The following is a 25,329-nucleotide window of genomic DNA, read 5'->3' as shown; positions in this document are numbered from 1 at the left end:
CAGTAACCTTCCGATGTTCAACCACCCTGTTTTCTTTTCAGCAAACTCCTACATATCCTGCTCCTCCCAGAACTCTTTGAAACAGTTCCTCAGAGCTGCGAGGCTGTCTCCTAGGTATAAGGCCACCAAATGAAACACAATTCTCAACTTTTAGGTCGTCATTCTTGATATTTTGCTTTTTCAATGGACACTAAGAGGGACTGAGCCCCAAGCTATGGTCTAACGGTGAGGCTTCTGTCCCCCAGAAGACGGATGAGATTGCCCATAAACGCGCGGACTGCGACAGAGGGACAGGATCTAGGGAGAGCGGTGCGGGTGCGCTAGTTGGGGACATGGGCTCGGAACCCAGGGCTGCCTCCTTTGACAGTAAGATCGCGGTAAGGTGCCTCGCCTTCTCAGTCTCAGTCCCCACCGTGGGTTTAAGTGAATTAAAGGGAGCTGGTCGACACCACGCCTGCGCGGCTCACGGAACCCCCTCCCTACCCGCCCAGACACAGCCTTGCTTTCCCTGGAGCAAGCGTGTCCCGGAAACCGTTGTCCGCTCCGCCGCGCACCCCGGAACTAAACGGAGATTCCCCGAGCACATCACTTCCGCCAGCCGAGGGGTGGGCCCAGCACCGGAGGCAGGAGTCACTGCTGGGGTCACTGGGGAGTGTATTCTTTAAGGCGGAGGCGTTAGCGAAGTGGTCACTGAAGGAGAGGCGTTTCACCCCGGGTCCTCTGTAAAAGAGGGGGCGGGGCGGAAATCTAGGCGCCACAGTGGCCATTCTCCCAAGGGCATGTTACTGAGAAACAGCTCCCTCAGAGGCCTCTGGGCGCGCCGAGCATCCTGGGAGATGTAGTCCCGCCGCTAGGCCCAGGATTCTGGGTAGTGTAGTCCTAGCGTCCTAGCCCAGCTGGTGGCTGGAGTGAACTCTTGTTCCTCGCTGGTGAGTGTGGCGCCCGTGGGGCTCTAAGCTGCAGGCGTGCCCTTCCCTGCATGGAAAGGTAGGTCTTGAAAGTCTGGGCTGTTGGCTGGGCCTGAGGCTGGGGACTGTGCGGGTGCCGGGCAGAGGAGGCGGCGGCGGGACGCGCTGTCGCGGTTCAGGCCGTGCCCTCCCGGATGTCATATTTGGGATGTGAGCGCGCATCTTCGATGGACGTGAGCGAAGCTCAGCCGTGATGCCCAGTGGTGGCGGATGCCGGAATCCAGCCACGTCCCGGGGCTTCTGTGGGTGAGGACACGTTAGGCCTTGGCCGAAAGAGCGATGATGATTGGGGACGGGGGGTGGGCGTGTCGCCTTTATCCCCAAGTCCCTGGGGGCCAGAGGGTTGAGTAAGTTGGCATGGAGCCCTGATGTTTCCCAGTTGCCGGGATGAGCGCCAGCCCGCCGCCAGGAGTTTTGGTGGGTGGTTTGCCGTGGGCATCATGTGCCTGGGGATGGGCTGGGTGTGGAACGGGCCACTTTGGCAGCAATCTTGGGTGTGTTTTTGGCCGGTCACCCCTGGATTCAGGCCTTGGAGGAAGAGGTTGTCTGAGGCCCACTGGGCAAGTTTCTCAAAGGTCCTGGAAACCTGCGTTGACCCCAGCAGTCACGAATGTGCAGGGCTCCGGTGTTTCCGGACTTCGGGATTTTGAGTTCCATTTTAAAGTTTTATTAAGGAGGGATTTTAGACAGAAATAAATAGAACTCTACAGACCCACCATCCAGATGTAACCCTTGTCACCTGGGGAGCAATCTTGATTCATCTCAAAATGGCACACTGAGAAGCCTACAACCCACAGAGGTTCACTGTCCCTGCCCTACTTGAAGAGCGTAGCCTCGGCTGCCAGCTTCATCCAGACTCTGTGACTTTGTAACGGTGTCACCTTGGATAAGGGACTGACTTCACTGTGCTTCAGTTTTCTCATTTGTAAAATAAAGATAATAAATCATACTCCATTGGGTTGTGAGGCTAGAATGAAGTAAGATGGTTCTGTGCCTGGAACTGTCTCTGATGTGTACAGTCCTAAGTGCCCAGTAAGTAAGAACTTTACTTAGGAAGGTCTGAGGCAAGAGTGGGTCAGCTCAGGCCTGGTGTCGGCAGCATTATTGGGGCAGGCTGTGTTCTGAGCGAGCTGCCCGCAGCCTTTTCTTCTGTGACAGGTCCATTCCTGATGCCTTTAAGGAAGAGGAAAGCCTAAGGGCGTGAGTTTCCAGTGACTCTCCTGAACCTTTCTGCTCTTGTGCTGCCCAGAGAGGAAGCCTGGTGGGCGAGGGGAGGGCTCCTGACAGCCCGGACTCACGTGGGGACTGCTCGCCTTCCGTGTGCTGAACCAAAGGTGGGTTTCCTTCGCTCAGCCTTGACATCTTGTGCCCAGCACGCCCCGCCCGGGGGTCAGAGCCCAGCTGGTTTCCCCAGGGGACATGGTCTGTGGTAGGGGTGGCTGCTGTCCCAGGGACTCTTGTTCAGACTCTGTGTCCTCCTTGACCACCCCCTCCTCCCCCATCCTTGTGGTGTGTTGAGGCCTGTGCACTCTCAGGCTTGTCTGTTGTGAAGGCCTCGGCCTTCTGTTCTGGTTCCATCCAGCGAGGCCCTCACTGCCTGTGTCCCCGTCCTGTAATCTCCCCTGCAGTTACCTCAGGAGGCAGCTCTAACATTAGAGCTTCCTGTAAAATAACCACAGGGTCATCACTACACTCAAGGGAATGAATAGCTGTTTCAGTCAGAGCAGCTCTGTTCAGAGGCAGGAGAGGGGAGGTGTGTGGCCGGGGAGGAATTCCGGGGGACAGTGTCCCTGTGTCTGGCCCTCCCCCCGATTCTGACCTTGTGGACCTCAGTGAACACCCGCAGCTTGGCCTCTTTGCTCTTTCCAGGCTCACCTGCCCTGTCTCTCAGCAGCACATACGCTGTGCCCTGGACCCCTCTCCTTCTGGTCCTCACTCCTGCTCCGCCCTCACTCTTGTCTCTGCTCCACCTTCTTGTCCCTCTCCCCACCTGCCTCTTGCATTGGGCACCTGACGTCCACATACTGAACTTGGCACTCAGCCTGCTAGAAAGAGACCTTCCTAATCGTCTGCTTCTGTCCCAACTCCAAAGTCAGGATGCTTGGGTTCAAATCTCAGTTTTACCATGTCTAGCTGTGTGGCCCTGAGCTTGTTATTTCACCTCCCTGAGCCTTCTTTTCCTCATCTGCCAGATGGGAATCATCAGAATGGTGTCCACCTCCCGGGGATGTTGGAGGAGATAACCCTAGCAATGCAGTTACAGTGCGGGGCACATAATGCCTAGGTAATTTTTAGAATTACTTTAATGCCTCCAGCTTCTCCAAGTCTCCTCCTCAGTCTCCTCCCCGACTCCCAGCCTGGTCAGACCCTGCTTTACAGCTGCACAGAAGCATATTCCTTGTCTGCTTGTGTTTCCGCGAGCATTTCTGTTTCTGTGTCAACTGGTGATGAGCTGGGATGCTCTCCTCCTGCAGAGCAGCCTGCACATCCCCGGCAGTGTTCCCAGGTTCCCTGTTCATGGTGGGACCCTGGGGCTCAGGACTCCAGGGCTTAAGCTGTGTCATGACTGTCTGACCTTCCCACTGGACCAGGAGGTGGTTGTTAGAGGGTAGGGTACCTCATTTGCTCCTCTTGAGCCATCGATACAGTTCCTGTCACTGGGTTAGCCTAAGCAGGTGAAGACACCAGTGTCGTCTTTGCTAGGCCCCACACCCTCTCCACATGGTATCGGGCCTCTGCTTCTGTTTGGTCCCTCTAGCAGGGGTGCTGATATTCTTAACCTGGTGCCTTGGGCCCTCTGAGAGCATACAGACTTAAGCCTGTGACTGGCACAGCATCCCTTGTCGCACATTTGTGGGTGAAAGCAGGGATGAGATCAGCCTGAAGGAGCACCCAGTGTTTGATGAAATAATTTGAGCAGCAAAATAGTGATAATATTCTAATATAACCCCTAGGATGAGCTATGAATCCACACTGAAGTAAATAAGAAGGGACAACTCTTGAATTTCCCTGGTGGTACAGTGCATAAGAATCTGGCTGCCAGTGAAGGGGTCATGGGTTCAATCTCTGGTCTGGGAAGATTCCACATGCCGTGGAGCAGCGGAGCCTGTGCTCCATGACCACTGAAGCCACCGCAGTGAGAAGCCTGTACACTGCCGCGAAGAGTTGTCCCCGCTTGCCCAACTTGATAAAGCCTGCATGCAGCAATGAAGACCCAGCACAGCCAACAATAAATGAATTAATTTAAAAAAAAGAGAAGGGACAACTCTTGCTTACAGAATTCCAGCTAATGAATTTCAAAGGAAAGAAGGGGTAGAACATTGTCATTTGGTCAACACTGCAGTAATAATGGTTGAAGACAGCTCCCACAAAGTGATGCTAAAATTATTTGGTAAAAGGTTGAAGAGAAACAGGATATTTGTATAATCTCAAAGTAACTCTCCCAAGATGTGTATTAAATATAAAGGCAAAATGAGTGACTTTGTAATGAAAAAACCCAGCAGACGCTGCCTTAACCAAGTGATCAAGGTTAACATCATCAGTAGTAAAACATACCGATATCATGAACTCCTATCAAGGGGTATGAAAAGGATACGTGACTTCTGAGACAATCTAGCCAAAAGTGAACTAGGGTCATTCTAATCATTTTCTTGTCAAATCTGATAAATCACAATTGAGGGCTGTTCTTCAAAAATGTCATTCATGAAAGAAGGATTGGAGGAGATTAAAGATATATGACAGCTAAATGCAGTGCGAGAACCTCAGTTGAATCCTGGACCAGAAGAAGGAGGACATTAGTAGAAAAAACCTGTTGAAATGTGGTTATGAGCTGTAGTTTAGAAAATAGTAATAATAATCAACGTTAATCTGGTTTTGATCATTGTAGTATAGTTTTCTCAGATGTTAACATTAGAGAAAACTGGATTAAGGTTACATGGGAATTCATATTTTTGCAACTTCTAAGTCTAAAATTCAAAATGAAAGTTCTATGGATCATTAGTCTTACAGTGAATTGGATGTTGGATGAGTTCTGTTAAAGAATACTTCAGCATGTATAAATGCAATCATGTTTTTTCTCCTTGGTCCAGTTCATTAATACCTATAATATACAGTAATGAATTTCCTCATATTCAGCCAGTCTTAGATTTCTGGGCACTCTGTCTTGGTGAAATTAAAAAAAAAAAAATTTATTTATTTGGCTCCGCTGGGTCTTAGTTGTGGCATGTGGGGTCTAGTTCTCTGACCAAGGATTGAACCCAGGCCCCCTGCATTGGGAGTGCGAAGTCTTAGCCACTTGACCACCAGGGAAGTCCCCGAAATATTTTCTTATTGCTTTGAATGATATTCTTGCCATGCATTTAAAGTCATAAAATATATATAACATAAGACTTACCATCTTAACTGTTTTAAGTCTATAGTCCAGTATCATTAAGTACATCTATATTATTGTGCAACTGTTCACACTCTCCATTTCCAGAACTTTTCAGAATGAAACTCTATCCCCATTAAACAATAACTGAGTTTCCCCTTCCTCCTAGCTCCTGTCAACCATCGCTGTACTCTGTCTATATGGATTACTCTAGGTACCTCATATAAGTGGAATTTTACATTTGTCCTTTTGTATCTGGTTTGTTTCATTTAGCATAGTATCTTTAATGTTCATCCATGTTGTAGCATGTGTCAGAATTTCTTTTCTAAGGCTTAATAATATTCCATTATATACATACACACACATACACACACACACACTACTGTGTTATCCGTTTGTCTACTGATAGACACTTGGGTCACGTCTACATTTTGGCTGTTGTGAGTAACGCTGCTCACGTGAGTGTACAAATATCTATTCAAGTCCCTGCTTCCAATTCTTTTGGGGAAATACCCAGAAGTGGAATTGGTGGATCATATGCTAATGTGTATTTTTACATTTTTGAGGAACTGCTGTGCTGTTTTCCATAGTGCTTGCACCATTGTACATTCCCACCTGCAGTGCACGTGAGTTGAATGACGATTTTGAAAAGTCTCATGGAAGTCTGGTATATTTTTTATCTAGAGTCACTTAGGAGTTTTCTTGTTATTCTTCAGAGCCTGATAGTTTTTCCGGTAGAAAGATACCTTGAAGCTGTTGGCTGTGTGTCAGCTTCTCCCTGGTACTTTGTAGGCCCTTCATACTTTGATTCAGGTCATCTTTTTTCCCCAATTTTTACTGTAGTACAGTTGATTTACAATGTTGTGGTAATTTCAGGTGTACAGAAAAGTAATTCAGTTATACATATACGTATGTTCATTCTTTTTCAGATTCTTTTCTCATATAGGTTATTAGAGAGTATTGAGTAGGGTTTGCTGTCCTATATAGTAGGGTCTGGTTGGTTACCTGTCTATGTACTTTTTATATTATATATTGTAGTGTGTGTATGTTAATCCCAAACTCCTAATTTATTCCTCCCCCCACCACACACACACATTTCCCCTTTGGTAACCATAGATTTTGTTTTTTAAGTGTGTGAGTCTGTGTCTGTTTTATAAATAAGTTCATTTATATCATTTTAAAAACTTAGGTTCCACGTATGAGTGATATATTTGCCTTTGTTTGACTTACTTTATTTAGTATGATAATCTCTAGGTCCATCCATATTGCTGAAAATGACATTATTTCATTCTTTATATGGCTGCGTAATAGTCCATTGTACAAAGATGTACTACATTTTTAAAAAAAATTTTATTTATTCATAGCTGTGCTGGGTCTCACTGCTGCTTGGGCTTTTCTCTGGCTGCGGCAGGTGGGGGCTACTCTCTAGTGGTGGCGCACGGGCTTCTCATTGAGGTGGTGAGAGAGTCATTTCCTAGGCAGGTTGATAAGGAGTCTCGGGGTCCCCAAGGAGAGAGGGGTCTGGAATTCTCAAGGAGGAAGAAAGGAGAAACTTTTTTTTCCTTCTCTACATTCCTTAGGATTATATAACAATAATGTATCCTGCCTGAGGACACTCTCTGGATTAGACCTTCTGTTATTTTAAAATGTAAATTATGGGAGTAGACCTGGTCTTTACAAGGATGTATCCTGCCTGAGGACAGTCTCTGGATTAAACCTTCTGGCTAATTCTGTTATCTTAAAATGTAAATTATGGGAGTAGGTCTGGTGAGGTCTTTACAACCTCCAGACATTCTTTGGATTCATTGCAGAGTATATAACTCCACTGCTAACACTAGCAAGCCGGTACTCTTTCTACCCCCTTCTGATGCCTATGTCAGAAGCTTTCTCTATCTCCTTTATACTTTAATGAAACTTTATTACACAAAAGCTCTGAGCAGTCAAGCCTCGTCTCTGGCCCCGGATTGAATTCTTCTCTTCCCGGGGCCAAGAATCCTGGTGTCTTCGTGTGATTCAACAACAACCTTTCAGTGGCTTCTCTTGTGGCAGAGCTCGGGCTGTAGAATACAGTTTCAGTAGTTGCAGGACATGGGTTTAGTCGCTCGAAGCCTGTAGGATCTTCCCGGATCAGGGATCGAACTCGTGTCTCCTGAATTCACAGGATTCTTTACCACTGAAACTGTGTGAATGCAGGTGGATTCTTTACCACTGAGCCGCCGGGGAAGGCTGTGCCACATCTTCTTTATCCATTCCTCCGTTGGTGGACATTTAGGTTGCTTCCGTGTGTTGGCTATAATAAATAGTGCTGCAGTGAACACTGGGTGCATGTATCTTTTCGAATTATGAATTTTTCTGGATATGTGCCCAGGAGTGGGACTGCTGGATCATATGGTAGTTCTATTTTTAGTTTTTTAAAGAACCTCCATACTGTTCTCTAGAGGGTCTGTTACGAATTTTACATTCCCATCAACAGTGTGGGAGGGGTCCCTTTTCTCTACATCCTCTCCCGTATTTATTGTTTGTGGACTTTTTGAGGATGGCCATTCTGACTGGTGTGAATTGTACTTTGATTTGCATTTCTCTAACAAAAAGGTCCGTCTAGTCAAGGCTATGGTTTTTCCAGTAGTCATATATGGATGTGAGAGTTGGACTGTGAAGAAAGCTGAGCACCGAAGAATTGATGCTTTTGAACTGTGGTGTTGGAGAAGACTCCTGAGAGTCCCTTGGACTGCAAGCAGATCCAACAAGTCCATCCTAAAGGAGATCAGTCCTGGGTGTTCATTGGAAGGACTGATGCTGAGGCTGAAACTCCAATACTTTGGCCACCTTTTGCGAAGAGCTGACTCATTGGAAAAGACCCTGATGCCGGGAGGGATTGGGGGCAGGAGGAGAAGGGGACAACAGAGAATGAGATGGCTGGGTCGCATCACTGACTCGATGGACATGAGTTTGGGTGAACTCCGGGAGTTGGTGATGGACAGGGAGGCCTGGCGTGCTGTGATTCATGGGGTCGCAAAGAGTCGGACACGACTGAGTGACTGAACTGAACTGAACAATTAGCGATGTTGAGCCTCTCTTCATGTGTCTCATGGCCATCTGTATGTCTTTGGTCTGTGGCTGAAACTTGAAGACATTACGCTGAATGAAATAAGCCAGACACAAAAGGACAGACACCGTATGATTTCACATATTTGGGATACCTAGAATAGCCAAATGCATGGAGACAGAAAGTAAAATGATGGTTGGTTACCAGGGTTTGTGAGAAAGGGCATTGTGGTTAATGGTCACAGAGTTTCAACGTGAGATGATGAACCAGTTCTGGAGATGGATAGTGGTGATGGTTGTACCACATTAAGTGCGAGCATGCTTAATGTACTGAAATGTACACTTCACATGGTAAAAATAGTAAAATGCTTATGTATATTTTACAATCATTTAAAACCCACAAGCTGTCCTACGCTCGACCTGTTCTGCATTTCTCCCACTTAGTGCCTTTTATTCCTCCTGAGTGGTCCTACGTCCCGGGATTCAGGCTTCCTCTCCTCCTTGGCGCAGGTGTCCTCTTCCGTGCTCCCCATACACCTCATCGGGAACACCTGGCACATTTCTCTTCCCTAGACTCCTGTGCTTCGTTCAAGACCAAGTTCCTGGGCCTCTTGTGAAAACCTCTCCTGATGTCCCTGTTGCAGGGTGCTTTCCACTTTGAAACAGTGTTGCGATAAAGGCAGTAAAGTTGGGCAGGGTGTGAGAATGGCATGTGAGATGAATTCTGGGCTGAATGGCAGGGACGCCCACCCTGAGCACCACAGTGTGGGACAGGACGTTTAGTGGACTGCTACCCACAGTTGAAAAAGCAGAGATGCTAGCTGATGGCTGGGATGGGCTCCAAACCAGGGCAGTAGGGTTCAAATTCGTGCTCTTGACCATTCCGTGCTGGTTGGTGCCTCTCAGGGAAGGAGGGCCGGAGGGGCTGTGGGATTCAGGGAGGGACTGAGTTGTGTTTGGTCATTGCCATAACTGAATTGTGTGAACCTCAGTCATTCGGATGCTTCAACACTAATACCGTGGTTCAGACTATTCTTTTAAATTCTTAAAACTCAAAAGTCTGGCGCTTTCCCTCAACATAAAGCTCCTGAAAGTTACAGGCTATTTTTGTATGTATTCTCCAAATCAGCCCAGCTAGGACCTTGAACGTGTTGACAAGTGCCACTGCCCAGGTGGTGACAGGGCTTTAAAGATCTTGGAATACAGAGCACCAGGGTGAAAGGCAGGATCTCACCTGCCTCCCCTGGGCCGCCTCCCCCTTGCCCCTTACCCTGAGGCCTGGGCAGGGCTGGCTCCCGGGTGAACAGGGCTGTTTTGTGTTACAGGCACACATGGCATTCAGAGATGTGGCTGTGGATTTCACCCAGGATGAGTGGGTGCTGCTGAGCCCTGCTCAGAGGTCCCTGTACCGGGAGGTGATGCTGGAGAACTACAGCAACCTGGTCTCACTGGGTAAGCCTGCATCTCTTAGGACCTGGGTCCTGACTGCTGGCAACTTGGAGCAGCCCTCTTGCTTTCTGGCCTTACCTTTGGGTTGGACTCCAAAGCAGAGACACTCTATAAACGTGTACAGGTGTGTATATGTGTGTGATACTCCGCATTTCTAGCCTCCTCCCGCAGGCTCTCTGGTAAGCCTGGCATCTCTTCCTAGTCAGTATCTTCTTGTAAACGAGGGAGGTGTTCTCTCACAGCATGAAGTCGGGTCAGTGAACTCCCATCCTGGCTTCCCTTCCCTGGGGGAGCTCACCACTCTCACATCTTCCCCACCACCTTTAGAAATCCTCCCCCCTGGTGTGGCTCTGAGTGCAGGATAACCTGCAACCATCTTGTTCTCTTTTCCTCTGAGCAGGCATTCCGTTTTCTAAACCAGAACTCATCACCCAGCTGGAGCAAGGGAAGGAGACCTGGAGAGAAGAGAGGAAATGCTCGCCCGTCAGCTGCCTGGGTGAGTAGGGACCCTGGGTGGTTCAGAGGGCTGGGGGTGGGGAGGTCTTTCTGCCGGGCCCTGGCCGCTCACCGTATGCACTGCCCTCCTGGCCTCCTTCCAGACCTGCAGCGGCACCCGAGCGTCCTGGTGTCTCGTCTCCCTGTACTGGGTTTGCCATCTCTGCCTCACTTAGTTCTCTCCCACATACATAGTCTGGTGGCTCTTGTTCCTATATTTTTAAAAGGATATTTTCCCTGGATTAGAATTTTAGATTGGCTTATTTTTTCACCACTTTAAGGATACTGTTCCCCTGTTCAGGCCTCTCATTGTTTCTGATAAGAAATCAGCTGTCATTTCCACAGTTATTGCTTTGTTTTTTTGTTACTTTTTAAACCTCTAGCTACTTTCAGAGCTTTCTGTATTTTGGTGTTCAGCTGTTTGACTGCAATGTCACTATTTTTCCTGTCATAGTGTGTGCTCAGATTTTTGAACCTATAAATTTATGGTTAGAGCCACATTGGGGAGATTTTTGGACATGATTCTTTCATGATTCTTTTGTTCCCTTCTGTTTCCTTCTTTTTGGAATGATATTCACATGTGTATTAGTCCATTTTACATTGTCCCACAGTTTACTGAGCCTGTTTTTTTTTTTTTTTATAACTTTCCATTTTTGTGATGATGCTTCCTAATTGTTCATTAATGAAGAGCAGATTTTCCTTTACCTTCTTTAACAGAAAAGCAGATACTTAGAAGATACATTTTTAAGTGAAAAATTGCAAAACAATGTTTATTACATAGTTGGGTTTGTGTGAAAGACTGTGTCAACATGTATATGTGAACATAGACATCTGCATTATTATTCACCATGATCAGTGGTTAGCTTGGGGGGTAGAGAATTGGAAAGAGTGGAGTTTCTGGGGAGTTTTTTGACTTGGCATTCTTTTTAAATGATAGAGGAATAGATAACTGTAGGGAATTGTGTGTTTTTTAGCTTTTAAAATACTGTTGACAATTTCATAATAAAAAGTGTATGTTTTCTTTTTCTGTAGGAGATTTTCTATTTCTCAGTTTTATCAAATTTGAAGGCTTAGCTAATTTTGTCTTAAATCAAGGGAAATAGCATATATAATAGAAATCATTTACATTTTTCAAGTTGTTTATATCCTTGTTTTTGGTCTGCTAAGAGTCATAGCCTTGACTAGATGGACCTTTGTTGGCAAAGTAATGTCTCTGCTTTTGAATATGCTATCTAGGTTGGTCATAATTTTCCTTCCAAGGAGTAAGCGTCTGTTAATTTCATGACTGCAGTCACCATCTGCAGTGATTTTGGAGCCCAGAAAAATAAAGTCTGACACTGTTTCCACTGTTTCCCCATCCATTTCCCATAAAGTGATGGGACCGGATGTGAAGAAGGCTGAGCGATGAAGAATTGATGCTTTTGAACTGTGGTGTTGGAGAAGACTCTTGAGAGTCCCTTGGACTGCAAGGAGATCAGCCCTGGGATTTCTTTGGAGGGAATGATGCTAAAGCTGAAACTCCAGTACTTTGGCCACCTCATGCGAAGAGCTGACTCATTGGAAAAGACTCTGATGCTGGGAGGGATTAGGGGCAGGAGGAGAAGGGGACGACAGAGGATGAGATGGCTGGATGGCATCACTGACTCGACGGATGTGAGTCTTAGTGAACTCTGGGAGTTGGTGATGGACAGGGAGGCCTGGCGTGCTTCGTTCGATTCATGGGGTCGAAAAGAGTCGGACACAACTGAGCGACTGAACTGAACTGAACTGCTCCTTGGAAGAAAAGCTATGACAAACCTAGACATCATATTAAAAAGTGGAGGCATTACTTTCCTGACAAAGGTTCATATAGTCATAGCTATGGTTTTTCCAGTAGTCAGGTATGGATATGAGTGTTGGATCATAAAGAAAGCTGAGTGCCAAAGAATTGATGCTTTTAAACTGTGGTGTTTGAGAAGACTCTTGAGAGTCCCTTGGACAGTTTGATCAAGGAGATCCAACCAGTCCAGTGTAAAGGAAATCAGTTCTGAATTTTCACTGGAAGGATGGATGCTGAAGCTGAAGTTCCAATACTTTGGCCACCTGATGGGAAGAACGAACTCATTTGAAAAGACCCTGATGCTGGGAAAGATTGAAGACAGGAGGAGAAGGGGACAACAGAGGATGAGCTTGTTGGATGGCAACCCCAAGCTCAATGGATATGAGTTTGAGCAAGCTCAGGAGTTGGTGATGGACAGGGAAGCCTGGCATGCTGCAGTCCATGGGGTGGCAAAGAGTTGGATATGAATGAGTGACTGAACTGAACTGAATGTGTATATACATGTGTTTATTAGGTATTCCCTAACTGCAAGGAGATACAACCAGTCCATTCTAAAGGAGACCAGTCTTGGGTGTTCATTGGAATGACTGAGGCTGAGGCTCAAACTCCAATACTTTGGCCATCTCAATGTGAAGAGTTGACTCATTGGAAAAGACCCTGATGCTGGGAGGGATTGAGGGCAGGAGGAGAAGGGGACAACAGAGGATGCAATGGCTGGATGGCATCACTGACTTGATGCACATGAGTTTGGGTGAACTCCAGGAGTTGGTGATGGACAGGGAGGCCTGGTGTGCTGCAATTCATGGGGTCGCAAAGAGTCGGACCCGACTGAGCGACTGAATGGAATGAAAGAGTCATAGCAGATTACTCGCCAATGTCATTGTAATTTATATCAAATCCTCCATTTCTTTCGAAGTTTTTGCTATATATTTCACTTCAGTGTACTGTTAGGCATGTAAAGGTTCATGACAATTTTATCTCATTCATTAATGAAGTTTTTAATGTTAAAATTCTTTTGTTCCACATTATATTCCTTAAACTTTCATTTTTTTCTAAAAAACTTTTTTTTGTTTTACATTGATGTATAGCTGATTAACAATGTTGTGATAGTTTCAGGTGGACAGTGAAGGGACCCAGCCATACATATACATGTATCCATTCTCCCCCAAACTCCCCTTCCATCCAGGCTGTCACATAACATGAGCAGTGTTCCCTGTGCTGTAGAGTAGATCCTTATCAGTTATCCATTTTAAATAGAGTCGTGTGTTACATATCAATCCTATTATTTCTTATTAGTCTTAGCACCTGCTTTGCTGTGGCTCTTTGTTTTTTAGAGAGTTTTGGTATGGTATCTAATGTGATTTGCGGTGTCATGTAGCTGCTATTGCATTTTCTGCCAAATCAACTGTTATCTTTGAATAGGGACTTTGGCCCTTTCACATTTACTGGAACAGCTGATGGATTTCATGGGACTTACTTAGGGGCAGACTGTAGGGCAGGTACAGAGGCACTTAGGGAAGAGCTCAAGATAGAAGAAGCAGCATCTCTCCTAGCTCAGGCTGCTGAAACACAGCAGCAGAATTCATGGCAGAAGCAAAAGGTTTTACTGTGTTTCTGGAGGCTCGCAGTTCTTGGTTGGCAGAGGTGTTGGCAGTTCCCTCCTGGACTTTGAATGGCCACCTCCTCACTCTGTCCTAACCCGGCCTTTCTGAGGCTGCACATCCTGGCTTTCCTCCTACAGGGAGGTCACCAGACATATCGATTAGAGCCTTATGACTTCTTTTAACCTTAATCACCTCTTTGAAGGCCCTGTCTCAGAATACAGTAGCATTCTCTACTCTTGGAATAATTCTAGAATGTAGATGTATACACAGTTGGTTTTCAAAAGTTCAGTTCATCAGTGAATGCAAGTGTTCAGGCAGATGCAGTGAGGTCTGGACCTGGTTCCTCAGACTATGTGATCCTGCATTCCGCCAGCTGAGTAGAACCAGCGGTGCTGAAGCAAGTTGTTCAGTGTTGACATCTCCTTACGAGAGGTACTATGAGAAGAAAACTTTTATATTGATTCCTGGTGCCATTTTTATTTTGGTTAATTATGGAAATTAACAAGACTCAAACTGATCCGTGGCACCAGTCATTGGGGAGCCTAGACCGTGTGTGTGCTGTCTACTGCTGAAAGCCTCCCGAAAGTGAAAGTGAAAGAAAGTGTTAGTCACTCAGTTGTGTCCAGCTCTTCTGCAGGTTCCTCTGTCCATGGATATTCTCCAGACAAGAATGCTAGAGTGGGTTGCCGTTTCTTCCTCCAGGGGCTCTTCCCGACCCAGGGGTCAAACCTGTGTATGCTGCATTGGCAGGCAGATTCTTCCCTGTCTGAGCCACCAGGGAAGCCCTGCCTTGTGGGAATTCTGGTCCAGAGTAGGCCTCTAATAAGTATTTGTGCGTGAGTCGGGACCCTCCAGGTTCAGGTGTCTCACATGTGGTATCTAACCACTCCACTGTGTTGCCTCCTACACCAGGGTCTTCCAGGCGCAGGGACAGCTCTCTTCTTCCACCCCATCCTCCCAGGGAGACAGGGAAAGAGAAAGACGTTTCCATGTGGGTCCTCTGGTTAGAGCTCTCTTGGTCACAGACAATTCCTTTGGACCCTGTTTGTGTCACTGGGTGGCTGTGCGTTAGGAGGTCGTTGTAGTGGGTCCTCTGCAGGAAGTCTTGCTGGGTGGCCCTGAAGATGTAAACATTTTGAAGAACAGGGACTGGAGTCTTAACCATCAGACCAGGCAGAACTGCTTTGGCGGCTCCACGTCTCAGTTCTGACTCAGACTCTTCTCTCTGCCACAGAACCAAAGCCAGAACTCCACCTCTGTCCTTTCTGCCCTCCGGATCTCTGCAGTCAGAAATTCCACATGCAGCAGGTGCTGTGTAGTCCCCCACCCTGGATCTTCACGTGCCTGTATGCCGAAGATCCCGTCCAGCCAGGAGACCTGTGCCTGGAGGACCAGCAGCAGCAGGCCGCTGGTGGTAGTGCCTGGATCGAGGAAGTGGAAGGGCAGGAGGGAGAAGGTGCCCGGCCTTTGTTTGGAAAGACAGAGAAAAGTACTGTAGAAGCATTCCCCAGGCCACCCCAGAGGCAGCCAGTCATCTCTGGGGGTGGGGTCCCAGGTATGGAGATAGAGGCCGGCCCTGCACAAATGGGGACCCCTGAGGAAACAGACAGGCTGTTGAAGAGGGTCGAAGTCCTGGGGTTTGGGACTGTCAACTGTGGAGAGTGTGGACTGGGTTTCAGCAAGAAGACAAACCTGCTCAGTCACCAGAGGATCCACTCCGGGGAGAAGCCCTACGTGTGTGGGGTGTGTGGGAAGGGCTTCAGTCTAAAGAGGAGCCTGGACGGACACCAGAATGCACACTCCGGGGAGAAGCCCCTCGTGTGCGGAGAGTGTGGGCGGGGCTTTAAACAGAGGTCGAAGCTCATCATACACGAGAGGAGACACTCCGGCGAGAAGCCGTACATGTGCGGTGAGTGCGGGCGAGGCTTCAGCGATAAGTCGAACCTCATCGTCCACCAGAGGACACACTCTGGGGAGAAGCCCTACGTGTGCCAGGAGTGCGGGAAAGGCTTCAGCCAGAAGTCAGCCGTCATCAGGCACCAGACGACACACCTGAAGGAGAAGACCATCGTGTGTGGCAACTGTGGGCTGGGCTTCAGCGACAGGTCGAACCTCATCAAGCACCAGAGGACACACACACGGGAGAAGCCGTATGCCTGCAAGGAGTGTGGGTGGTGCTTCCGGCAGAGGTCCACACTCGTCAACCACCAGAGGACACACTTGAAGGAGAAGCCTTATGTGTGTGGCGTGTGCGGACACAGATTCAGCCAGAATTCAACCCTCATCTCGCACAGGCGCACACACACCGGGGAGAAGCCTTACGTGTGTGGGGTGTGTGGGCGGGGCTTCAGTCTCAAGTCCCATCTCAATAGGCACCAGAACACGCACTCCGGGCACAAGCCCATCGTGTGCAAGGACTGCGGGCGTGTCTTCAGCCAGCAGTCCAACCTCATCCGACACCAGAGGACGCACTCGGGGGAGAAGCCCCTGGTGTGTGTGGAATGTGGGCGAGGCTTCAGCCAGAAGTCCAACCTCGTGGAACACCAGAGGACGCACTCCGGGGAGAAGCCGTATGTGTGCAGGGAGTGTGGGCGGGGCTTCCGCCACCAGTCGGCTCTCATCCGGCACTGCAGCACGCACACAAGGGAGCAGCCCTTCAACTGCCGGCGGTGCGGGCGAGGCTTCGGCAACAAGTCCGCCCTGCTCATGCACAAGTGGTCACACTTGGAAGAGAACTCCTTTCTGTGCACAGAGTGTGGCCAAGGCTTTTCCCACAAGAAACACCTCATCCTCCACCAGATGACACACCAGGGGAGGACGCCGCACATGTGCAAGGGGTGCGGGCAAGGCTTCATCCAGAAGTCCCACCTCAACAGACATAGGAGGAATGTGTGCCGGCCACAGAACACCATTTCAGTCTGACCCGAGGCCCCGCCGGAGCATCCTTACTGACCCCCTCACCCACTCCAAGAGCGCTGCTGCTGCTAAGTCGCTTCAGTCGTGTCCGACTCTGTGCGACTCCATAGACGGCGGCCCACCAGGCTCCCCCGTCCCTGGGATTCCCCAGACAAGAACACTGGAGTAGGTTGCCATTTCCTTCTTCAGTGCATGAAAGGGAAAAGTGAAAGTGAAGTCCCTCAGTCATGTCGGACTTTTCAGGACCCCATGGTCTGCAGCCTACCAGGCTCCTCTGTCCATGGGATTTTCCAGGCAAGAGTACTGGAGTGGGGTGCCATTGCCTTCTCCATCCAAGAGCACAGACTAAATCAAAACATTTTACGCTCTTCTTGAAAACACATTCCTTAACTGGTCATTTGAACTCAGTTTACTTCATCTACCTCAAGTTGTCGTGTTTGGGGCCTTTTGTTCTAATAAAACTCTGCTGCTTTACAAATCTGTGGCCTCAACTGCCTCTCTCATTCACCCACCTATAAAGGTAGGGAATCAGGGGTGGTACAGAAATCTCGAGCTTCTGAGGCCAAGGTTCCGCAGTAATGCAGTGCTTTGGATGGCATAAGAACTGAGTCAGTCTGTGATTCTTGGACAGCCTGGTCCTTTGTAGAGGGAGAGGATCCTGGAACTGTGTTCAGGGGATTTGGGCGAGGGAGGAGGTCTTCCAGGAAACACGACCTCCCCTAAGCCGCTTACTCTCACCTGCAGCCCCCTCCCCACTCTCTCCCAGCTCCTGTGGCAGCCCCCTACTGGCTTGCCTCCTCCTCACTCTCAGACGTCTCCACTTCTGCCTTTGGTGAATCAAATCAGCGGTTAGGACCACTGCTACTGCTTAGAGTTAGGGTAAACACACCACGAATAATTGTGTGTCAGCTGGTTAACCTAGAAGAAATGAACAAACATCTAAATACGTAAATCATGTATAAGTAGGAAATCTGAACAGACCAACACGAAGAAGGAGATTGAGTTAGTAATCAAAAACCTTCCAAAAAAGACTGAAATCAGATGGCCTTATTGGCGACTTCTAGCATTTAAAGGATTAACACCCATTCTCAAAATCTTACCAAAAAGACTCTTCCTAAATCATTCTGTGAGGCCAGTATTACCCTACTAGCAAAACCTGACAAAGACAACACAGGGAAACTACAGACACCTAACCCTTATGGATATGGACGGAGAAACCCTTGACACAGTATTAGCAACCAAATCCAGCAGCATATGAAAAGGATTTTCACACTGTGACTGAGTGGTTTCCTGGCTCAACATAGGAAAAAAAAAATCAATACATCATGTTAATAGTTTAGCAAACATTCCATTTATATGAAATATCCAGGATAAGCCAAAGCAAAGAGACAGAAGGCACGATAGTGGCTGCCAGAGACTAAGAGAAGAGGAAATGGGGATGACTGTTCCCCATTAACAATAAAGGACTGCCTTTGTGGGTAATAAAAATGTTCTGGAACTCGATGGTAATGATGGCTGCAGAACATTGGAAATGTTAAAAACCATTGAACTGTATACTTTAAAAATGGTCAAAATGGTAAACTTTATATTACCTGAATCTCACCTCAATTAAAAATTTTAAATCTTAACCCACCCAAATCTTGTCATTAGAGGAAAAATAAAAACCTGGGGCCAAAGAAATATCTGGGACCTAGAATTGCCGACATAAGATAAAGCACAACACATACTTGGTAAAACCCTAAACTGGCAGTGACAGCATTTCAATTGTTAAAAAAAAAAAAAAAAATTAAGTTTTCCAAAGCAAATTCTTTGTCATACTTGGAAGCAACTCGAATGAGAGAAATGGTTCTGAGAAACCAGAGGCTTTGCTCTGTTTTTAGATCAGAGCTGATTGTTTGGATTGCTAAATCCTCTGAGTGTCTATTTATTAATCTGTTAAGTGTGGAAGCAAACATTTCAGAAGCAGGTGTAGCCACCCTGCTGGCCAGCCAGACTGAGTGCCCGGCTCTATAATGTCAGTCTGGGGAGAAAAAAGAAAGCAAAATGTAGTATTCTGATCTCTGCTCTCGAGCTGCATACAGTATTATAGAAAAGAACAACTCAGTCCTTATGGAATACCAGGACAGTCCACAGCGAAAGGCCGTGTCTGTGCCCCTGTCTCTTGGTGCTCCCGGTCAGCCAGAGGGGCTGCCTGCACAGAGGAGAGGTGTAGCCAGGGATGTTCTCATCAAAGGTGGGGAACTGCCTGTAGGATCAAGGAATGACAACAAGGACCTGGAAAGTCAGAGGAGAGAAAGCCAAACCCAGGAAAAATTGGAGGGAGAATTTTTAGGTATGAAAACAACAGCTATAGATTCCAGAGAGAGAGACTCCTGTGCCTGGACTTTATGGGGTGTATTAGGGAAGTAAGATAAATTGTTACTAATGGTCAGGTCAAATCCTGGAGGGCTTCAAAAACCACCTTGAGAAATCTAGAATTGGAATTATAAAGGAAAGGGACAAAATAAAATACTGAGGCATTTAAACCACGGGAGAAACTTGGTGAAAGCGTTTTAAAAAAACAAAAAAAACAGCCTGACAATAACTATTACTCAGGTTTGGATGTAGATGGTAGGAGAGAAAAGGTAAGATGCCTGGCCTGTTTCAAGTCAGCCATTAAATATCTTTCAAAGCTAGCACACATTTCTACTTTTGCTATTTTATCTCAAACCTGAAGGCCACCATATGCTTCCAGCTGCATCTGTAGCTCTTTTTTTTTCTCTCTCTCTTTTAAAGCATGTCTCCACTCTCCATGCATCGAACTGCAGAGATTCCTACCAGGGCTCAGATTGCTGAGTAAACAATGGTGGTTTCCATTCTGAAAAAAGTAACCCTGCTGCCCACCGCCCTGAGAATGTGGTGTGGGAACCAAGGGATGATTAGGTCTTAGTTGGTAAATTTTCATGTTGTCTAGTGGAGTTGAAGGAGCCTTTTCAGACATTCCCTTCACATTGTGGTGGTGGTTTAATCACTAAGTTATGTCTGACTCTTGTGATCCCATGGACTGTAGCCCTCCAGGCTCCTCTGTTTATGGTATTTCCCAGGCAAGAACACTGGAATGGGTTGCCATTTCCTGCTCCAGATCTTCCTGGCTGGGGGATCAAACCCACATCTCCTGCATCACAGGCAATCTGTTGCCTTTCAGGCAGATTCTGTGTTCTTTTTAAAGAGAGAAACTTGCCAACTGACTCAGGCTGAGGTCCTGACTAATGGCATTCCTTATTCCTCGTGATTTGAATCTAGATGTTATAAAAACAGTGGTGAAGCTGCCTGTATCTGAGTCAGTATAAATGCCAAGCCTCCCTGCCTGCTGCTTCTGTACCCAAGAAGAGAATTAATCACCTATGTCTCTGCTTCAGATTCTCTAAAACTCTTTCAGCTATATTCCCTGAGAAAATAGCAGCAAATTCGGAATCTGTCTAAACTCCATTCAATGGCACTTTCTCATGGCCTATTGGTTAATAAATCATATCTGGAGTTATTTGTTAAAAAATGATTCCCTGGTGGTCCAGTGGTTACGACTGTGCACGCCCACTGTGGGGGCCTGGGTTCGGTCCCTGGTCTGGGAACTAAGATCCTACAAGCCTCAAGGTATGGCAAAAAAAGAAAACAACTCACCACCACCAACAAAAAAGAATAAAGAATATATAGGTAAGCTTATCACTGAAAATCCATAGTTAGACAAGTGCTGTAGTTGCCCTACCATTGTCACTATTAATTAGGCCTTCTTTTACACTTGCTTGTACACAGCTGTAGCCACAGGCGTATATGGTCAGTCATGTCTGACTCTTTGTAACCCATGGACTGTAGCCCCCAGGCTCCTGTCCATGGAATTCTCTAGGCAAGGATACTGGAGTGGGTTGCCATTTCCTTCTCCAGGGGGTCTTCCCAGACCCAGGGGTCGAATGCACATCTCCTGCATCTCTTGCTGGCAGGTGGATTCCTTAGCAGTGTGCCTCCTGGGAAGCCCTTGCATCCATTTGGGGGTGGGGTGCGTAAATGAAACGATAAGAACAATAAAACAGCAAAACCGTAAGATTCTGAGATGCTTTTTTTTCGTTCCCTGGAAGATGGGGAGATGTGGGAACATGAGGTTGGACGTCTGACCAGGTTTTCAGGAGGGCACGAAGGTACAGACAAGCTCTGTGTAAACACTGCACTTCCACCAAGTGTGAGGCCAGCATGCAGAACTTTGAATCGGACGAGTAGGAAATGTCAGCCTGTGTCAAGTCTCAGCAACGAGGTAAGTCTCAAGGCTGGACGCACCCTTGCCCACATCCTACCACAGAGAGGACATGCCATGGGATTCAAATGAAGGGAGAGGGTTAAAGCCCTTTGTAGCACCGAGAGGCTGACAGGACAGGGTGACTGGACACAGATGACTAGACCTGGCTGCAGTTTTAATTGGTGACCTTCCCCGGGCACCTCCTGAGCCACTGGGTAAGGGACAAACCTGCTAACATGTGGGAGCCTTAAATTCTCTGCATCTGGCATCCTCTCTCAACATCACAGCAGGTCGTCACACACCGGGTCACTCTTTATGTCTGAAATATTCTGAAGTTTTCCGCCCCATAGGGCAGGCACACACTAAATGCTCCCTCAACACCTTTTGATTGGATAATTTCACTTTCCCTGTAAAAGCTGATCCTGATTTTAAAGAATCTGAAGGAGAGAGTAAGAGAAGTGAGGGATATTTCCCCAAGAGGGAACAGATTTCTTGGTACCTGGAGCAAAAAAATCAGGATGTTGGTCTTTGGGCACAGAGGTTCCCGGTGACTCAGCAGTATGGAATCCGTCTGCCGATGCAGAAGATGTGGGTTCAATCCCTGGTTCTGGAAGAGCCCCTAGAGGAGGAAATGGCAACTCACTCCAGTATTCTTGCCTGGAGAATCCCCATGGACAGAGGAGCCTGGTGGGCCACAGTCCATGGGGTTGCAAAAGAGCTGGACATGACTTAGCAACTAAGACAATTATTTTTTTAAAACAAGAAAATAGATTTCAACTTTATTAGTGAACAAAGATATGTATGTAAGTAGTCTACCCACAGAGACATCTAGAAAACTCTCTGGATGGTACAACTATCCCTCCTTCACTTGAGACTTCTGCACTGTTTTATTTTCTTACAATAAGCATGTAATGGTTTGCAGAAACAATAAATCATCTCCAGTAACAGAATTAGTAAATCGGGCTTCCCTGATAGCTCAATTGGTAAAGAATCTGCCTGCAATGTAGGAGACCCTGGTTCGATTCCTGGGTCAGGAAGATCCACTGGAGAAGGGATAGGCTAGCCACTCCAGTATTCTTGGGCTTCCCTTATGGCTCAGCTGGTAAAGAATCTGCCTGCAATGCAGGTGACCTGGGTTCCACCCCTGGGTTGGGAAGATCCCCTGGAGAAGGGAAAGGCTACCCACTCCAGTATTCCAGTCTAGAGAATTCCATCGACTGTTATAGTCCCTAGGTTCCCAAAGAGTTGGACAGGACTGAGCGACTTTCACATTTTCTTCACTTTAGTCTGTCAAAATTTGATGAAGCCTAAATATACACCTTGGTTGTAAATGTGCCTAAAGAGATAAAACACAGTTACCTGTTTTATAACAACCTATAAACCCATATAACCAGGATATTATTTGAAATGTAAAACATTCTGAAGTTTTGTAGATTATGAGATTTGATATCAAATATTTTCTAGTCTATTGACACACATACTTTTATTTTTCTTTACAACCTTATATCCGAACTATCTGATTAAAAAACAACAACAAATGTGTTTCTCAAACTCCACAGCCAGGATACCCCCTGCTGCAAAGCCTGCGGTTTGTCTACAAGATTCTTTTGCCCGAACTCAAAGATACAGTGAATTTTCTCAACAGCTATTTGCTGAGAACCTACCCCACCATGTTCATCTTGCTAGACTTGCAGGAAATCAAAGCAGAGTCTGCAGCAGAGAGGGTTTATTCGCAGAGCCACCGAGCAGGGAGATGGGAGAACAAACCTCAGACCTGCCTCCACAAAGGCAAGGGACTTGAGTATTTACAGGATAACTAGTCAGGCAGCAGGGCGGCCTGAAACGCAGGGAGTGGTGATTGGGGAAAGGTATGATGAGCCTCATTCTGCACAGGTGGAACCAGGCTTCAGATTCCCACTTCCCTTAGGTCATCCCGGGGATGCTGGCGCCCACCCAGCTTAGCTGGCTGAGCGCAGACAGATGCGGCTGACTCCAAGTCCGTGGAAAACAGCTCAGGCCAACGTCTTGTCTAGGTTCCGAGCCCCTTGGAGGACAAGCAGATCTTAAAACAACCTTGATTAGTGCTGGCAGGTGAGGTCGATTTGACTCATCACCCATGGTGTCACTGCCCCATGCTGGGGACTGGAAGGAGGTACCAGAATCTCATGCCTGCAGATGTTTGGTCTCTGGGGAGACAGGCATGTGACTGGGGAGAACTGACTGGACAGGTCATCTCTGTAGAGGGAGGGGCAGAGGGGCTGGGGTAGGAGCCTCCCAGCCTGGAGCTGAGGAGTCAGGTAACGCTCTGGGGCCCGGGTGGGATCTCAGAGCAGAACCAGAGAAGCTGTGGTGATGGCTAAGGCTGCTGGTCCAGGAGACCTGGGCACCTCAGGAAGAGCGTTTGGGTTTCTCACGAGGACAGTTGTGGGTGCCTGTAACGAGCAGGACACAGGCAAGATAGGAGGAAGGAAGCAGAGGGACCAGAGTTGTTGGGGAGGCCAGGCCTGAGCAAGGGCAGGGCCAGGATTTGGTAGCAGGGTTGGGACCGAAGTGCAGGCATCATGCCAGCCGGTGGGTTTGGGTGACCTGGGCACAGGTGGAGTGGGGGGTTGGCCCCCACAGGGTATGCACTGGGGTTGCCCTGGCGAACGGTGACAGAGAGCCAAGCAAAGTGACTTGGAAGCCCATCAGCGCTGAGGCCAAAGGCCCCAGAAAAGGGACAAGACAGGAGTGAAAAGAGCAGATTCAAGGACTGGTCCTCAGTGCCCGCAGGGGACAGAGACCAAGCGCTAATATCTGCACAGAGCAGCAATTGAGGCCACCCTGGTCACAGGACTGCGGCCTGAGGACACCCTGACAGAGGTAGGGACTCCTGGAGCATTCCTGCAGCTGGGGGTGGCCGGAGAGGCTGCAGGGAGGAGACCCCGGCCCTGCTGGGCCTCTGGCAACCCTCAGGCAGGAGGAACCTGCGTCTCCAGGCCCGTTGGGTGGGACGGCCCGAGGGGAGACAGGCCCCTACAGCCCCTGCCCTCCCTGATTTGTGGGTGACAGCATGTGTTGGGCCTTAGGCTCTGTGCTTGGAGTCGTGAGCCTCACCTTTCAGAACTGGAACCAAGTGCTTATTGACAGAAAGCCCAGTCACTAGTCACTGGCCAAGTTCAGTTCCCAATGGTGCGGCCTTCAGCTCCAGGAAGCCACCATCAGCCCCTCCACCTGCAGCTTGCTTCTTCAAAACCACAAGAGACTCAGCTGTTTCGGGTCTCTGACCTTGAAACACTGTTTTAAAGGGCTCCACTGATTAGGTTAGGCCCACCTGGGACTAAATTTTGATTAAATTTTTGATTAAATCAATTAATTGCTACTGTTATTTTTAAATGACATCACAGGCTCTTGTCACCTCTGCCGCATAAGATAATCCAGTCTCAGAAGCAACACCCCTTGGTATTCCCATACACGTGACTCACTGGGAATCACCTTGGACCAGCCTGTCTCGCCTGGTCCCTGGCATGTTGTACCCCCATTTGAGAAAGAAAAAGAGTGAAAACGGGGCTGAATATCAAAGAAAAAGGACAGTAGACTAAAGCAGTGCACGAGTCAAGAGTTCTCCAGAGAACCAGAGCCGATGGGATAGACGTACACTATAATAGGGATCGATTTATTACAGGAACTGGCTAGCGCTCCTCGTGAAGGCTGAGAATCCTCACCTCCTGATGTCCGCAGCTGAGACTCAGGGAAGCTGGCCACCTGGTTCCAGTTTGAGCACAGAGGCCGGAGAACCAGGAGCATGGGTGGTGTCGGCCCAGTCTGAGGGCGGGATAAGAGGTCCCAGCTCAGGAGCCAGGCAGGGGCGTGAGTGCTCCCCTCCTTCACCTGGTTGTCCAACCCCCACCCCATCCACACATGTGACGTCATCACGGCAGGAGCAGGGACAGGTGGGCGTACCTAGGAGGCTCGGGATGCGGGGAGGCGGTAGGGCTTGGAAAGAAGCCTGGGGTCCCCTGTCCCGTGATGAGGAAGTTGTCCAAGGCCTGAGAGCACCGGGGGATGAGCAGGTAGTAAATTTAATTTCTTCAACATGAGGAGCCAAATCCGGATCTGTTTGTTGTATAAATGTCCACTTAACATAGCTAAGAAAATGGCCAGGGAAAGAGCTAACAGCTAACTCTGAATACTTCGCTGACATATACTTTCTATATTAATCTACACAGTAACCATCCGTTTTAGGCAACCGTGGTGGAAAAGGAAGGAAAGTGTTTTTTGGAGCTTGCTGACTGAGGACAGAGCCTCCTTCTTCAGACAACTTCTCACTGACTCACTTGGATTCATTCTGTGTACTTACTCCCAACGTGGCCCCTCAAAGTCCTTATCTCTTTTTTTAAAAAAATTTTTATTTATTTTAA

At 47.8% G+C, this 25,329-nt stretch overlaps 1 protein-coding gene and 2 long non-coding RNA genes across 12 annotated transcripts; 2 read left to right on the top strand and 1 right to left on the bottom strand.

The window, feature by feature from the left end:
• The first annotated feature begins 884 nt into the window (after positions 1-884).
• Positions 885-17,143, top strand: LOC147360894 (uncharacterized). 7 transcript variants are annotated; one of them, XM_086333808.1, is made up of 6 exons: positions 885-987; positions 2,218-2,302; positions 3,161-3,252; positions 9,708-9,834; positions 10,232-10,327; positions 14,984-17,143. In XM_086333808.1, the coding sequence occupies exons 4-6, from the start codon at positions 9,714-9,716 to the stop codon at positions 16,669-16,671; spliced, it is 1,905 nt and encodes a 634-aa protein (XP_086189934.1). In that variant the 5' UTR covers positions 885-987; positions 2,218-2,302; positions 3,161-3,252; positions 9,708-9,713; the 3' UTR covers positions 16,672-17,143. The 7 variants fall into 7 exon arrangements, with proteins under 7 accessions (XP_086189934.1, XP_086189933.1, XP_086189930.1 ...); XM_086333807.1 differs by having other exon boundaries at positions 2,127-2,302; XM_086333804.1 differs by lacking the exon at positions 3,161-3,252.
• LOC147360893 (uncharacterized) lies at positions 14,200-24,758 on the bottom strand. 3 transcript variants are annotated; one of them, XR_015139483.1, is made up of 3 exons: positions 24,634-24,758; positions 21,429-21,548; positions 14,200-15,801 (listed from the first exon to the last, which is right to left on the bottom strand). It is a non-coding gene; the product is annotated as an uncharacterized LOC147360893 (long non-coding RNA). The 3 variants fall into 3 exon arrangements; XR_015139482.1 differs by lacking the exon at positions 24,634-24,758 and adding an exon at positions 24,026-24,164; XR_015139481.1 differs by lacking the exon at positions 24,634-24,758 and adding an exon at positions 22,594-22,732.
• On the top strand, positions 22,832-25,329 carry LOC147360892 (uncharacterized). 2 transcript variants are annotated; one of them, XR_015139486.1, is made up of 3 exons: positions 22,832-23,020; positions 24,594-24,861; positions 25,154-25,329. It is a non-coding gene; the product is annotated as an uncharacterized LOC147360892 (long non-coding RNA). The 2 variants fall into 2 exon arrangements; XR_015139485.1 differs by having other exon boundaries at positions 22,870-23,020; positions 25,138-25,329.

The sequence above is a fragment of the Bos grunniens genome, chromosome 13 (assembly GCF_055505025.1).
Source record: "Bos grunniens cultivar Pamir isolate PY7600 chromosome 13, Bosgru_T2T1.0, whole genome shotgun sequence".
Taxonomy (NCBI): domain Eukaryota; kingdom Metazoa; phylum Chordata; class Mammalia; order Artiodactyla; family Bovidae; genus Bos; species Bos grunniens.
Note: the sequence above shows the minus strand (reverse complement) of the source record. Positions and strands in the feature narration are given on the sequence as shown.

Coding starts and splice junctions, on each gene's coding strand:
- LOC147360894 (XM_086333810.1), top strand. CDS start 1,162: ATGCCCAGTGGTGGCGGATGCCGGAATCCAGCCACGTCCCGGGGCTTC. Junction 2,303..9,707: donor TTCCGTGTGCTGAACCAAAG/GTGGGTTTCCTT, acceptor TTTGTGTTACAG/GCACACATGGCATTCAGAGA. Junction 10,328..14,983: donor CTCGCCCGTCAGCTGCCTGG/GTGAGTAGGGAC, acceptor TCTCTGCCACAG/AACCAAAGCCAGAACTCCAC.